Consider the following 12,102-nt stretch of genomic DNA (forward strand, 5'->3'; position numbering starts at 1 on the left):
AATCTCCCTAATGAATATTGATGCAAAAATTTTAAATAAAATATTAGCAAAGAGATTACAGCAACTTATCTCCAGAATGATACACTATGACCAAGAGGGATTTATAGTAGAAATGCAGGGATAGTTCAATATCAGGAAAATTATTACCTTAATCAGCCATATCGATAACAAAACTAACAGAAAAGATGATACTCTCAATAGATGCAGAAAAAGCTTTTGACAAGATACAGCACCCATTTCTACTAAAAAAAAAAAAGAAAAAAAAAACTACAGAGCATAGGGATAAAGGAAGTTTTCCTTAAAATAATTAGCAGTATCTGTCTAAAGCTTACAGAAAATATTATTTGTAATGGAGAGAAGATGGACATATTACATTATACTTAGGGATGAAACAAGAATGCCCATTATCACCACTATTATTCAACACTGTATTAGAAATGTTGGCTTTAGCAGTAAGAAGTGAAAACTAAATTAAAGGAATTAGAATAGGCAGTGAGGAAATAAAATTTACTCTTTTGCAAATGATATGATGATATACTTAGAGAATCATAGAAAGTCATCAAAAAATCTACTGGAAACAATTCACAGCTTTAGCAAATTTTCAGGATATAAAATAAATCCACACAAATCATCAGCATTTCTAAATATTATTGACAAAACCTATCAGCAAGAGATATAAAGAGAAATTCCATTTATTTTCATGTACCACAAATTGTTCAGTCATTCCCCAATTGATAAATAGTTAAAAGATATGAACAATTTTCAGATGATGAAATTAAAGTCATTTATAATTACATGCAACAATTATTTAAATCACTATTGATTAGAGAAATGCAAATTGAAACAACTCTGAGATACTACCTCACACCTCTCAATTGTCTAAGATGACATGAAAAGATAATGATAAATGTTGAAGGTAATGTGGGACAATAGATCATATCAATAACAAAACCAACAGAAATCATAATAATCTCAATAGATGCAAATAAAGCTTTTGACAAAATTCAGCACCCATTTCTATTTCAAAATACTAGAGAGCATAGGGATAAAAGGATCTTTCCTTAAAATAATAAATAGCTTCTATATAAAACTTATAGAATTATTTATAATGGAGAGAAGTTGGATGCATTCCAATAAGATCAGGGGTGAAACAAAGATGTTCATTGTCAGTATGCATTGTTGGTAGAGTTGTGAACTGATCCAACCATTCTGAAGAGCTATCTGAAACTATGCTCAAAGAATTATCAAATCGTGCATACCCTTTGACCCAGCCATGCCATTACTGGGTCTGTATCCCAAGGAAATAATAAGGGAGGGAAAAAGATCTACATGTGTAAAAATGTTTATAGCAGCAATTTTTGTGGTAGTAAAGAATTGGAAAAAGAATAGATGCCCATCAATTGGGGAAGGGCTGAACAATTTGTGGTACATGAAAATAATGGAATATTATTGTCTATAAAAAATGATGAACAAGCTGATTATATAAATGCTAGGAAAGGTTTACATGAATGAAACAAGCAGAACCAGGAATACATTGTACACAATAACATGTGTATAAAAGCCTATAAAAGGCTTGGTTCTTTTCAGTGGTTCAGTAATCCAAAGCAATCTAATTAGATTTTGGATAGGAAATGCCACCTGCATTCAGAAAAAGAACTTCAGAGACTGAATATAAATCAACACAGGCTATGTTCATATCATTTTTTTTTTGTTTTTTTTTTAATCTCTCCTGACGTTTTTCCATTTTGCTATGATTTTTCTCTCCCAATATGATTCATAAAGCAGTATTAAAAATAAACTTACAATTGAAAAAAATTTTAAAAGAGAAGGAACTTCTAGTCTTTTTAGTACCAAGAGTTGTAAGTTGTCTTTGTAAGTTGTCTTTGTCATATTTATATACTGTAAGTGTAATTCATTACTAGCATATTTTATTTTGAATGCACTATTGATGATTTATCTATGAGTGAAGACACCTGAAGTTTTTGGTAGGAATGATGTCTAAATACTGTTCTTTCTATTACCTATAAGTAAAAGTCATTGCTAAGAACTCAATGCAACTCCTGTTATTAGAAAGTATATGGTACTTTAACATATTTAACATGTATTGGACTACCTGCCATCTAGGGGAAGAGGTGGGGGAAAAGGAGGGGAAAAGTTTGAACATAAGATTTTGCAAGGTTCAATGTTGAAAAATTACTGGTGCATATGTTAATTTTTTTTTAATAAAGAAAAAGTGTATGAGAGGTGAAGATGGATGAGGCAGCTTAATGAGATTATAATGTTATACTCCTAATACTAAAAGTTTGTACCTATACTATGGAGATGTAGCCCCTAAGTTCAAGTATCATGTTGAGGGAGTAGTCCAGAAGGAATACTACACTGGATATTAGGGTTAACCCTGTGAACCTCCTTTCATAATATTCATTTATAAAATGTTTACTTTGTACATTAGTTAAATCCCTAATAAAAAAGAAAAAAAAGTAGTTCTTAACCTTGAATTTGTGAACTTTTAAAAAAAATAGTTGAAAACTATATTTCAATTTGTTTCCTTTGAAACCCTATCATTTTTATCTTATACATTGAAAAGCCTTATTTTGAGGTCCATAGGCTTTACCAAACTACCAAAGATGTCCACACCACAAAAAAAGATTTTTTAAAAACTTGACACAGAAAAAACCCTCAGCACATTGAGTAGAGCTTCCATAGAAGATTTATGGAAATGCGTGAATAATTTTTTAAAGGATGGGAAAGCAAGGATTGGTTATGATTTCTACCAGTAGCAGGAAAAACTATACTTATTAGTTCATCAAGTCACTAAAGCATCAATATTAACTGGTTGATTCCTGCCCTAAAAATTATATATACTATCATATTACAAATAGTAATAATATGAGAGAATAGCCTATGATGCATCTAATAAACTCAGTAAACAAACAACCAGTTGGTCCCAGACTCTTTTTGGATATATTTCTCAAGAAACATTTACATCTTTCTCACAGGAAAATTTCCAACTGTTTTGTAGTCATCAGTTACTACTTACTTGCAAACTTACCAGGTATAAGATTAATTTTAAAGAGGGCGTTTTTATGTCTTTGAATGGTAATGGCACCCTTTAAACTGGAATTCATTGAAGGAAATTCAGCTGTAAAAGGATCTAATAAAGCTACAAATGCTGAGCTTGGAAAGCCTACAAGGTCCTCATGATACATAATCTTCATTATATCAGCATTTCCATAAGAGCTATGTAAAAAAAAAAGAAAGAAAAAGAAAAATCCCAATAATTTAGGTTTTGTGTTAGTAGAAGCAAATATTTAGGAAATTTGTATTAGATGATTATGAAAAATATGTAATTATATACTTCATTCTAAAGTCATAAAAAAAAAAACTGTTATCAAATAAAACCACTCAAGTTTTAAATTAACGCAAAGATTTATTGACATGGTTCTTCCTTTCTATTGTTCTCTGAAAATCTATCACAATAAACAATCAATTTTATTTTATGAAGAAACTGAAGACATCCAAATACTCATTTCTTTCATATTTCTTCATGGGAAGCATATTAGGAGCAGTGCAGTGGGGTAAATCCATTTTGCCTGCTGCCAAATTATGTTATAAGTTATCACTGGCATAATATAAAAGGGCAAGAATGTGCAAGTCTTTTCTCTAAGCTTGGAAAGGAAATGCTCTTATGAATTTTTAATAAGTGTGACAAACTTAGCAAAGAATTGATGGACCATGAAAAAAATACAATTTGTATTTGTAATTCTTCCCAGTTTAAGAACAGAACAAAAATAGCAGGTTTTACTATGAGAAAAATGTGTAAAGATACACAAAAGTATGGGACTCTCAAGGAGAATCAAAAGAAGGGAAAAGTGGTGTGTTGTGTCCCATAACACTACTATATATTTAATGGCAGTAGGAGTCCACCACATCTGTAATTAATTTGAGAACATGAGAGGTGAAAGTGAACAAGCAAAAACATGTTTAACCATGACTTTTTAAAAACATGGAATGCTCACTCCATGAGTTGGAGTGCTGAAAGAAGCAAACCAATAAGAGGAATAGTTGACCTCTACCCTACTCTAAATTTAGTTCTGTTCAATTATGTTTTTTTTTTTAGCTCCATGAAAGAATGCCAGCCCTTTAGTTGTCTGGTGTCCCTTTGTTTGTGGCATGAGGGCTCAATGGGAGTTAAACCCAGTAGAAAGGAACTTTTCCTAACATGGAATCCAAAACCCAGCTAGCCCTTAAGAGAGCATTATGTGAAATGGATCATTTTGATCACATCAAATTAAAAAGGTTCTGTAAAAATAAATCCAATGAAGCCAACATTAGAAGGAAAGTAGGAAACTAGGGAAATGTTTTAAGTTTCTCTGGTAAAGCTCTTCTCATATATATGAATTGTATATGTACATCATCAAACTAAAAAGTTTCTGTACAAACAATACTAATGCAAACAAGATTAGAAGGGAAGTAACAAATTGGGAAAATATTTTTAAAATTAAAGATTCTGATAAAGGTCTCATTTCCAAAATATACAGAGAATTGATCCTAATTTATAAGAAATCAAACCATTCTCCAATTAATAAATGGTCAAAGGATGTGAACAGACAATTCTCAGATGATGAAATTGAAACTATATCCACTCATATGAAAGAGTGTTCCAAATCACTATTGATCAGAGAAATGCAAATTAAGACAACTCTGAGATACCACTACACACCTGTCAGATTGGCTAAGATGACAGGAACAAATAATGATGAATGTTGGGGGGGGATGTGGGAAAACTGGGACACTAATACATTGTTGGTGGAGTTGTGAAAGAATCCAGCCATTCTGGAGAGCAATCTGGAATTATGCCCAAAAAGTTATCAAACTGTGCATATCCTTTGATCCAGCATTGCTGCTATTGGGCTTATATCCCAAAGAAATACTAAAGAGGGGAAAGGGACCTGTATGTGCCAAAATGTTTGTAGTAGCTCTTTTTGTAGTAGCTAGAAACTAGAAGATGAATGGATGTCCATAAGTTGGAGAATGGTTGGGTAAATTATGGTATATGAATGTTATGGGATATTATTGCTCTGTAAGAAATGACCAGAAGCATGAATACAGAGAGGCTTGGAGAGACTTACATCAACTGATGCTGAGTGAAATGAATAGAACCAGGAGATCGCTGTACACTTCAACAACAATTACGGTATGAAGATGTATTCTGATGGAAGTGGATATCTTCAACATAAAGAAGATCCAACTCACTTCCAGCTGATCAATGATGGACAGAAACAACTACACTCAGAGAAGGAACACTGGGAATTGAATGTAAAATATTAGCACTACTGTCTATCTACCCAGGTTACTTATACCTTCGGAATCCAATACTTAACGTGCAACAAGAAAATTGGATTTACACTCATATATTATATCTAGGTTATACTGTAACACAATTGCCTGTCATCTAGGGGAGGGAGTAGAAGGAGGGAGGGGAAAATCTGGAAAAATGAATACAAGGGATAATGTTATTTAAAAAATTACTCATGCATATATAATGTCAAAAAATTATAATTATAAAATTAATTTAAAAAAAGAAATGTACATGTACATGAAATGAGTCATATTTATGAGAATATGAATCATTGTCCAATTGATAAATGGTCAAAGGATATGAACATGTAGTTTTCAGAAGACTATAATCTATATGAAATAATTATGTTTTTTAAAATTTTGCCTCTTTTATTCAATGTTAAAAATACTCAAGAGTCAAGCTATCACGTCTTTAAATAAGCTGAGAAGTGAGAGGCAATGAAGAAGAGAGAAGATAATTTTCAGGAGGATTTGTGGGGGTATATTTTTCATATATGTGAAAAGAAAACAAAAAACTGGAATACAAGAAAAGCATTGGTTCAATAATAATGATTCCATAAGAATAAGGATTTGGGGAAGATGAACAGATGCTATAAAAATTAGAAATTAGTTCTTTTAAAAATTGGAAACCTCAAAGTTATAGTTTTTTGATAAAATCTCCATTAAGAACAGAGTCAGCACCTTGCTAGTTAGGCTTACTTCTCAGAACCCCAGGTTTACCAGTTGTATTTCATGAATCACAATAAGTAAAACATCTTGGCTGGAAAACAAAATGATTTTTTAAAAAATTCTAATCTAAACCAATCTGGTATGCTTCCAAAAGTACTGCTTTTTTTTTCATTTATTGGTGAATAATGTTTGAACATTAACTTCAGAAATACCAACAGGCAAATCACAATGTTGCAGTAAATAATATAGTGCAACTCATGACAGGAACCTCCAAGGGAGAAGGGAGAAGGAGCAACACATGCCTCATCCTACTTGAGATGGTTTCATTCAACATGGGACTTTCAGAGTGGGGAACAAAAAGGCAACTTGAAAAAAGGAGTATAAGTTACTGAGGGGGAGCATTCCCTATATTTATTCTTTTATTTTATTTGAAAAACAGAAAAGCAATACAAAACAAAATGAAACAAAATGAGAGAACATTGTCATGTGTCCAACATAACATCAGGGAGGATTCAAAATATATAACAATACCTATTTAAGAAAGTATATCTATATATGTTTTATATATATATATATATATATATATGTATATGTATACATATATATAATATTTATATGTCCATCTTTTTACTTCCTTATATATTGTTCTTTTGTTTTCTGCTGTGCATCTTCTTTTGCTTTCTTTTTCCCCCTTTCATTTCTACCACCACCACCAACCAAGCTACAGTTAAGAAAGGATATACTTATACAGAGGTAGAAGTGTGTGTATGTGTATATATACATATATATATATATATATATATATATATATATATATATATATATATATATATATATATGAAAGGGAGATGCACATGTATCTCTTTCATTCGCTCCATCCTCAAGTAAGCTACAAATATATTTATTTAGATATATACATACATATACATACTCACATATACTAATACCCCAGATACACACACACACACACACACACACACACACACACACACACACACACACACACACACTTTCCTATCCTTGCTGACTCATTAAATCCTGTTCCATAACATGGCTTACTATTATTTAATCTTTCCCCACCCCAGGATCTCTCCCTTGTCTTCTTCCCTCACGCTTCACTTCCACATCCATCCATCCCCTCATCTCTTATTTCTTTATAGATTTTGTACAGTGCTATACCCTTCATGGTATATATGTAGTGTTCCCTATTGAACCCATTCCTGATATGAAGAGGTTTTCAGAACTATAAGCTCTCCTCCCCACCTCTACTGCCTCTGTGTCTAGTCTCTCTTTGTACCTCATTTGCATAACATGATCACTATTTTAACCTTTATTCTGCCAATCTTTTGAGCTTCCCTATAGTTGATGTAAATTTTAAACAAAGCAATCTTTTGAGCTTCCCTATAGTTGATGTAAATTTTAAACAAAGTATACATTTCCCATGTTAAAATAAATTATGTTTAAACAGTTTTCCATGTTTCATTCCTTAAAATTGTTGATATTGGCTTATATGTTAATTTTTCTGTTAATTTTGGGTTTGGCTGATACAAAGTCCTGAAAATCTACAAATTCATTGAATATCTATTTTTTCCTCATTCAAAATTATAATTTTGCTGGATATGATATTGTTGGCCTCAAGTCTAATTCTTTTCTTGTCTGTAGATATGATTCCAGGATCTGTGAACTTTTATTGTATTTGTGGATAAGTCTTGTACAATTCTAATCATAGCTCCAGCATACTTTTGTTTTTTGTTTTTTTCTTGTTTCTTGCAAAATTTCCTCTTGGATCTATGAGTTTAAAAATTTGTCAATAATATTCCTTTGTGTTTTCCACAGTGGATTTATTTTCTGTTTCTACTTTGTCCTCATGTTCAATCACAATTTTCTAGCATTATTTCCTGTATTGTGTCTCTTTTTGTCATGACTTTCTGACAGTTCAATCATTTTATTTTTTTTAATCTGTTCTCCAGATGTTTTGTTTTTCTTAAGAAAATAGATAAGAAAATAGAACATAAGAAATCTGTTCTATTTTTATAATGTTTTGTTATTTCTTGGTCTCGTATAGCTTCACTGGCTTACCCTTATCCAAATTCTAATTTTCAAAGAGTTATTTTCATTTTTGAGACTCTGTATCTCCTTTTCTAATTTGTTAACTTTTCATAGTCTTGTTTTTCTTGAATGATTTTTATTTTTTCTTTAGTTTTTCCTCAATGTGTCTGATTTTTTATTTCTTTTTTGAGTTCTATAAATTCTCTCTGGGCACGGAGCCATTTCCCATTACACTTTGGGGTAGATTATTTTTTTTTAAACTTATGTGTCTTCCTCTAAAGATGAACCCCTGTCTTCTTTGTTCCTGAAATATGTTTCAATGTGGGATTCCTTCTTCTTTGCCAGTTTATTCTTTTTAATTAGAGGTATTACTGTAAACACCTCTAACTGTGCGGTGGGAGTTGTGACCTCAAGCTTCTCTTCAGTTTTCCCCTCTGACCAGGAGCCCTAAACCAAGGGCTCCACACAAGTATCCACAGCCAGAGGTACCCCTGCCCGACTGCTTCTGCAGGTTCACCAGGTGCTGGCTCCTCTCCCAGGACTATTGCTGGCTCCTCTCCCAGGACTATGTCTACGCAGCATAGCTGGTCCTGGCATTACTAATCCCAAGTTTCACTCTGTCTTCCCAGACTCAAACACCGACTGAAAAAACAGTCCAGCAGTAAGTCTCAGTGGCCCTTGCTGAGAATCCAGCCACACCCACTCAGCCTGAGAGGCTCCTACTTGGTGTCCCTTCAAAGCTAGCTCAGAGGTGTCTGCACTCCAGGCAGATTAATCCTGGCCTAGACTGGGGTCTGTTTTCAGATCTTCCTGAGTTATATCAGGAAGACCACTGTTCTGCCCCAAACCTTGATTTTTTTTTTATTTTTTAACCAATCTATGTTTATCCTGAGGTATAAATTTGTTCTATTTGTAGGGGAAATTGGGAGAGCTTGAAATTTACCAACTTACTCTATCATCTTCCCGGAATCCTCCCTCAAATTCTTCCTTAAAGAGCATCAGTAGAGTAATATCTGTTGCCTGAATCAGATCTGGAAGAAAAATTCAAGTTCTTCCCTCCCCTCCAAAACACCACCACAAAACACATACACATACCTTATACACTGATTAATAAATTTGTAAAACTCAAATCACAACACAACAATACCACACAACCAGGCAACAATAACAAAATTTAAGATGTCTCTTATTACTTGCTAGGTTGGCACCAGAGAGAAGCTTCAATCATTTTTAGCCTAGAATTAGTCTGTTATAAAGTCGTCACAAGCATGTCTTGTTTTTTAAACCACCCCACTATCAAAAAACAAAAACAAAACTAAAAACAGTAAACAAAAATTTAAAAAAAAACTAGTACTGATCAGTTTCTAACAATACATTATTACTCAAAATTAACTAGCTTTTAAAATTTGAGTTGGAAGAAAAATGGATCCCCAATAATCCATGTCTTACACTAGGAAGGATGCAGAGCAATTGTCATTATTTATAAAAAATGAATTTTAATTTCTCTTTAGAAACATTGCTTTTAGTGTGATGCATTGCTTTTAGTATGATGCAGGCAACACCTTTGCAGAGGAATGCCTCAAGGGATACTCATAGCAGCATACACTTGTGTCTTGTCTTCAGTTCCAAAGGCTCCTAGGGCAGCCAGCATGACTTTGTCAAATGTATGTTTCAAGAAGTTTGCTTCCCTATTAATACCAGAATCTTCACTAAGACTTTCTCCCACTATTATTTTATTGGAGCCTCAACCTCTGACTCTGGAGTTTCTCATATGCAAAGCATGCAGAGGGGATTGCAATGAGTAGTCTCTTTGCTATCATCTTTCTCTGCCACCAAACTTCTTTATGAAATTGGCTCTTTGTTTCAAAAACTCTTTTGAAAGATGATCAGAATCATTTCATAGACTTTTGTCTTCCAGTACCTTACTGTTAATATTATTTCTCAACACATCTTGCACAGAACATTCTATGAATCTGATGGCCTTTGGGTCTGAAGCCAACTTTTCAAAAGTTTCTGTTTTGTTACTGCTAAGTCTCTCAATATTAGAAGTCATCTCTGAGATCAATTTAGGTCCTAACAAAGAAAAAAATGGAGTATTTGGACAGTTGTGAGTAACCTCTGGTACTCACTTTTTTTTCACATTTTCAAATGAGGATGTGGATACCACTAAAAGACAGACAAGAAACACATCTGTTCTGTGAATGACTAAGGTATTATAATTAATTAATTAATATTAATTAATCTGAAATAATCTTCATGTCCTTTCAGTCTAAGGGCATATGGCTCTCCACCATACATAACCATGACTACACAGTTGTCAAATATTATTGGTATAAATTCGGATGGGAATTTTGTTTGTTGTATATGAAATTAGAAGATATTCTAATTAATAGCACCATCATGCATAAAACATTTAAAAATTTTCATTGCTGGAGTCTTTTTGTATCTATTTTCAGCATTTCCAATCCAATGTAATACTCTTCCCCATCTTTTGCTTCCTCCAAATTCCTGTTCTTTTCAGGTTGTTTTGATTAGCTAATTTTTTCTATTTAAAGTATATTTCCTAGCATAAGTACTCCCAATTATTATTATTGATTAGAAAAGTGCAAATTAAAACATTTCTGAGATGTCACCTCACACCTATAAGATTGGCTAATATGACAGAAAAAAGAAAATGGTAAGTGTTGGCGGGGATAAAAGAAAAATAGGGGCAATAATGTACTGTTGGTGGAGTTGTAAACTGATCCAACTATTCTGAAGAGTAGTATTATATCCCAAGTACCATAAAAAATGTTCCTTTTCTTTGCCCCAGCAAAGATCTATATCCCAAAAAGATCAAAGAAAAATTAAAAGGACCTATGTATATAAAATTATATAAAGTAGCTTTTTTATGACAAAGAACTGAAAATTGGAAATGATTGAACAAGTTATGGTATATTATTGTGATGGAATACTATTGTGCTATAAGAAATTCTGAGCAGAATACTTTCAGAAAAATCTGGGAAGACTTACATGCAAACTGATGCAAAGCAAAATGAACAGAACCAGGAAAACACTGTATAATATTGTGTAAAGCCCAATTGTGAATAACTTAAGCTATCTTCAGTGCTACAAACATGCAAGACTATATCAAAGACTTGTGATGAAAAATGCTATCTACCTCCAGAGAAAGACCTGAAAGAGTCTATATACAGACTGAAGCATACTTTTAAACTTATTTTATTTTTGGTTTTTGGTCTGTGTTTTCTTTTGCAACAAGTCTACATGCATATTTTTTCATGACTATATATGTATAATCTATATAAAATTGCTTGTCTCCACAGAGAGGAGTGAGAAGAGGACAGGAGAGAAAAAATTTGGAATTCAATATTTTAAAACAAATATTAAAACATTTTGCTTACATGTAATTGAGAAAAATAAAATTTTAAAAATACTATTGGAAAAATATCAAAAATATATATGGATATTTATATATACATATACTATGTATAAAGTTATACACATATATTCATAAGCATAAAAATATCTATAAAATTTGACCATCCTCATCCAAAACAATGGAAAATATAGGAGATGGGGGAAAATAAAATTGGAGGTAGGTAACTATTAAGAGTGCATAAAGGGAAGAAGAGAGGGTCAGAAAACCAGGAGTTAAGCCAGCACAGGAAGGACTATAAACTCTGGAACAAAAAAGAAATCATTTTGTACCCATCCTTCCACCTGCAGAAGCTCCTAAACTTGACTTTTACAATTTATCACTCCTTCAAATATTTGGACATAAGTGTGTTTGGACTAAATCAGGCTCACTTTCACACTTTTACCCCAGTCTTGACTCCACTGCTTTGTCCAATGACTATATTTATTGAGTTTTTTTCTGTGAACAAGGTACTATTTTTAGGGTCCAGAGTAAAGATGATTGAACCATGGTCTTGGTCTTGACTTGAAGGAATTTATAATATAGTTAGAGAGATAAGACAGGAATGTAATTATAATACAAAATAGAATAATATAAGAAATGGAAGC

The 12,102-nt window shown here is 32.5% G+C and overlaps 1 protein-coding gene across 1 annotated transcript in view; it reads right to left on the bottom strand.

The window, feature by feature from the left end:
- LOC141553467 (cation channel sperm-associated auxiliary subunit beta-like) overlaps positions 1–12,102 on the bottom strand; it is a 218,308-nt gene that overhangs the window by 83,304 nt on the left and 122,902 nt on the right. The window contains exon 15 of the mRNA XM_074285114.1: positions 3,053–3,240. Coding sequence (XP_074141215.1) covers positions 3,053–3,240 — 188 coding nt within the window. The remainder of the gene's footprint in view (positions 1–3,052; positions 3,241–12,102) is intronic.

This window comes from Sminthopsis crassicaudata, chromosome 2, assembly GCF_048593235.1.
Source record: "Sminthopsis crassicaudata isolate SCR6 chromosome 2, ASM4859323v1, whole genome shotgun sequence".
NCBI lineage: Eukaryota > Metazoa > Chordata > Mammalia > Dasyuromorphia > Dasyuridae > Sminthopsis > Sminthopsis crassicaudata.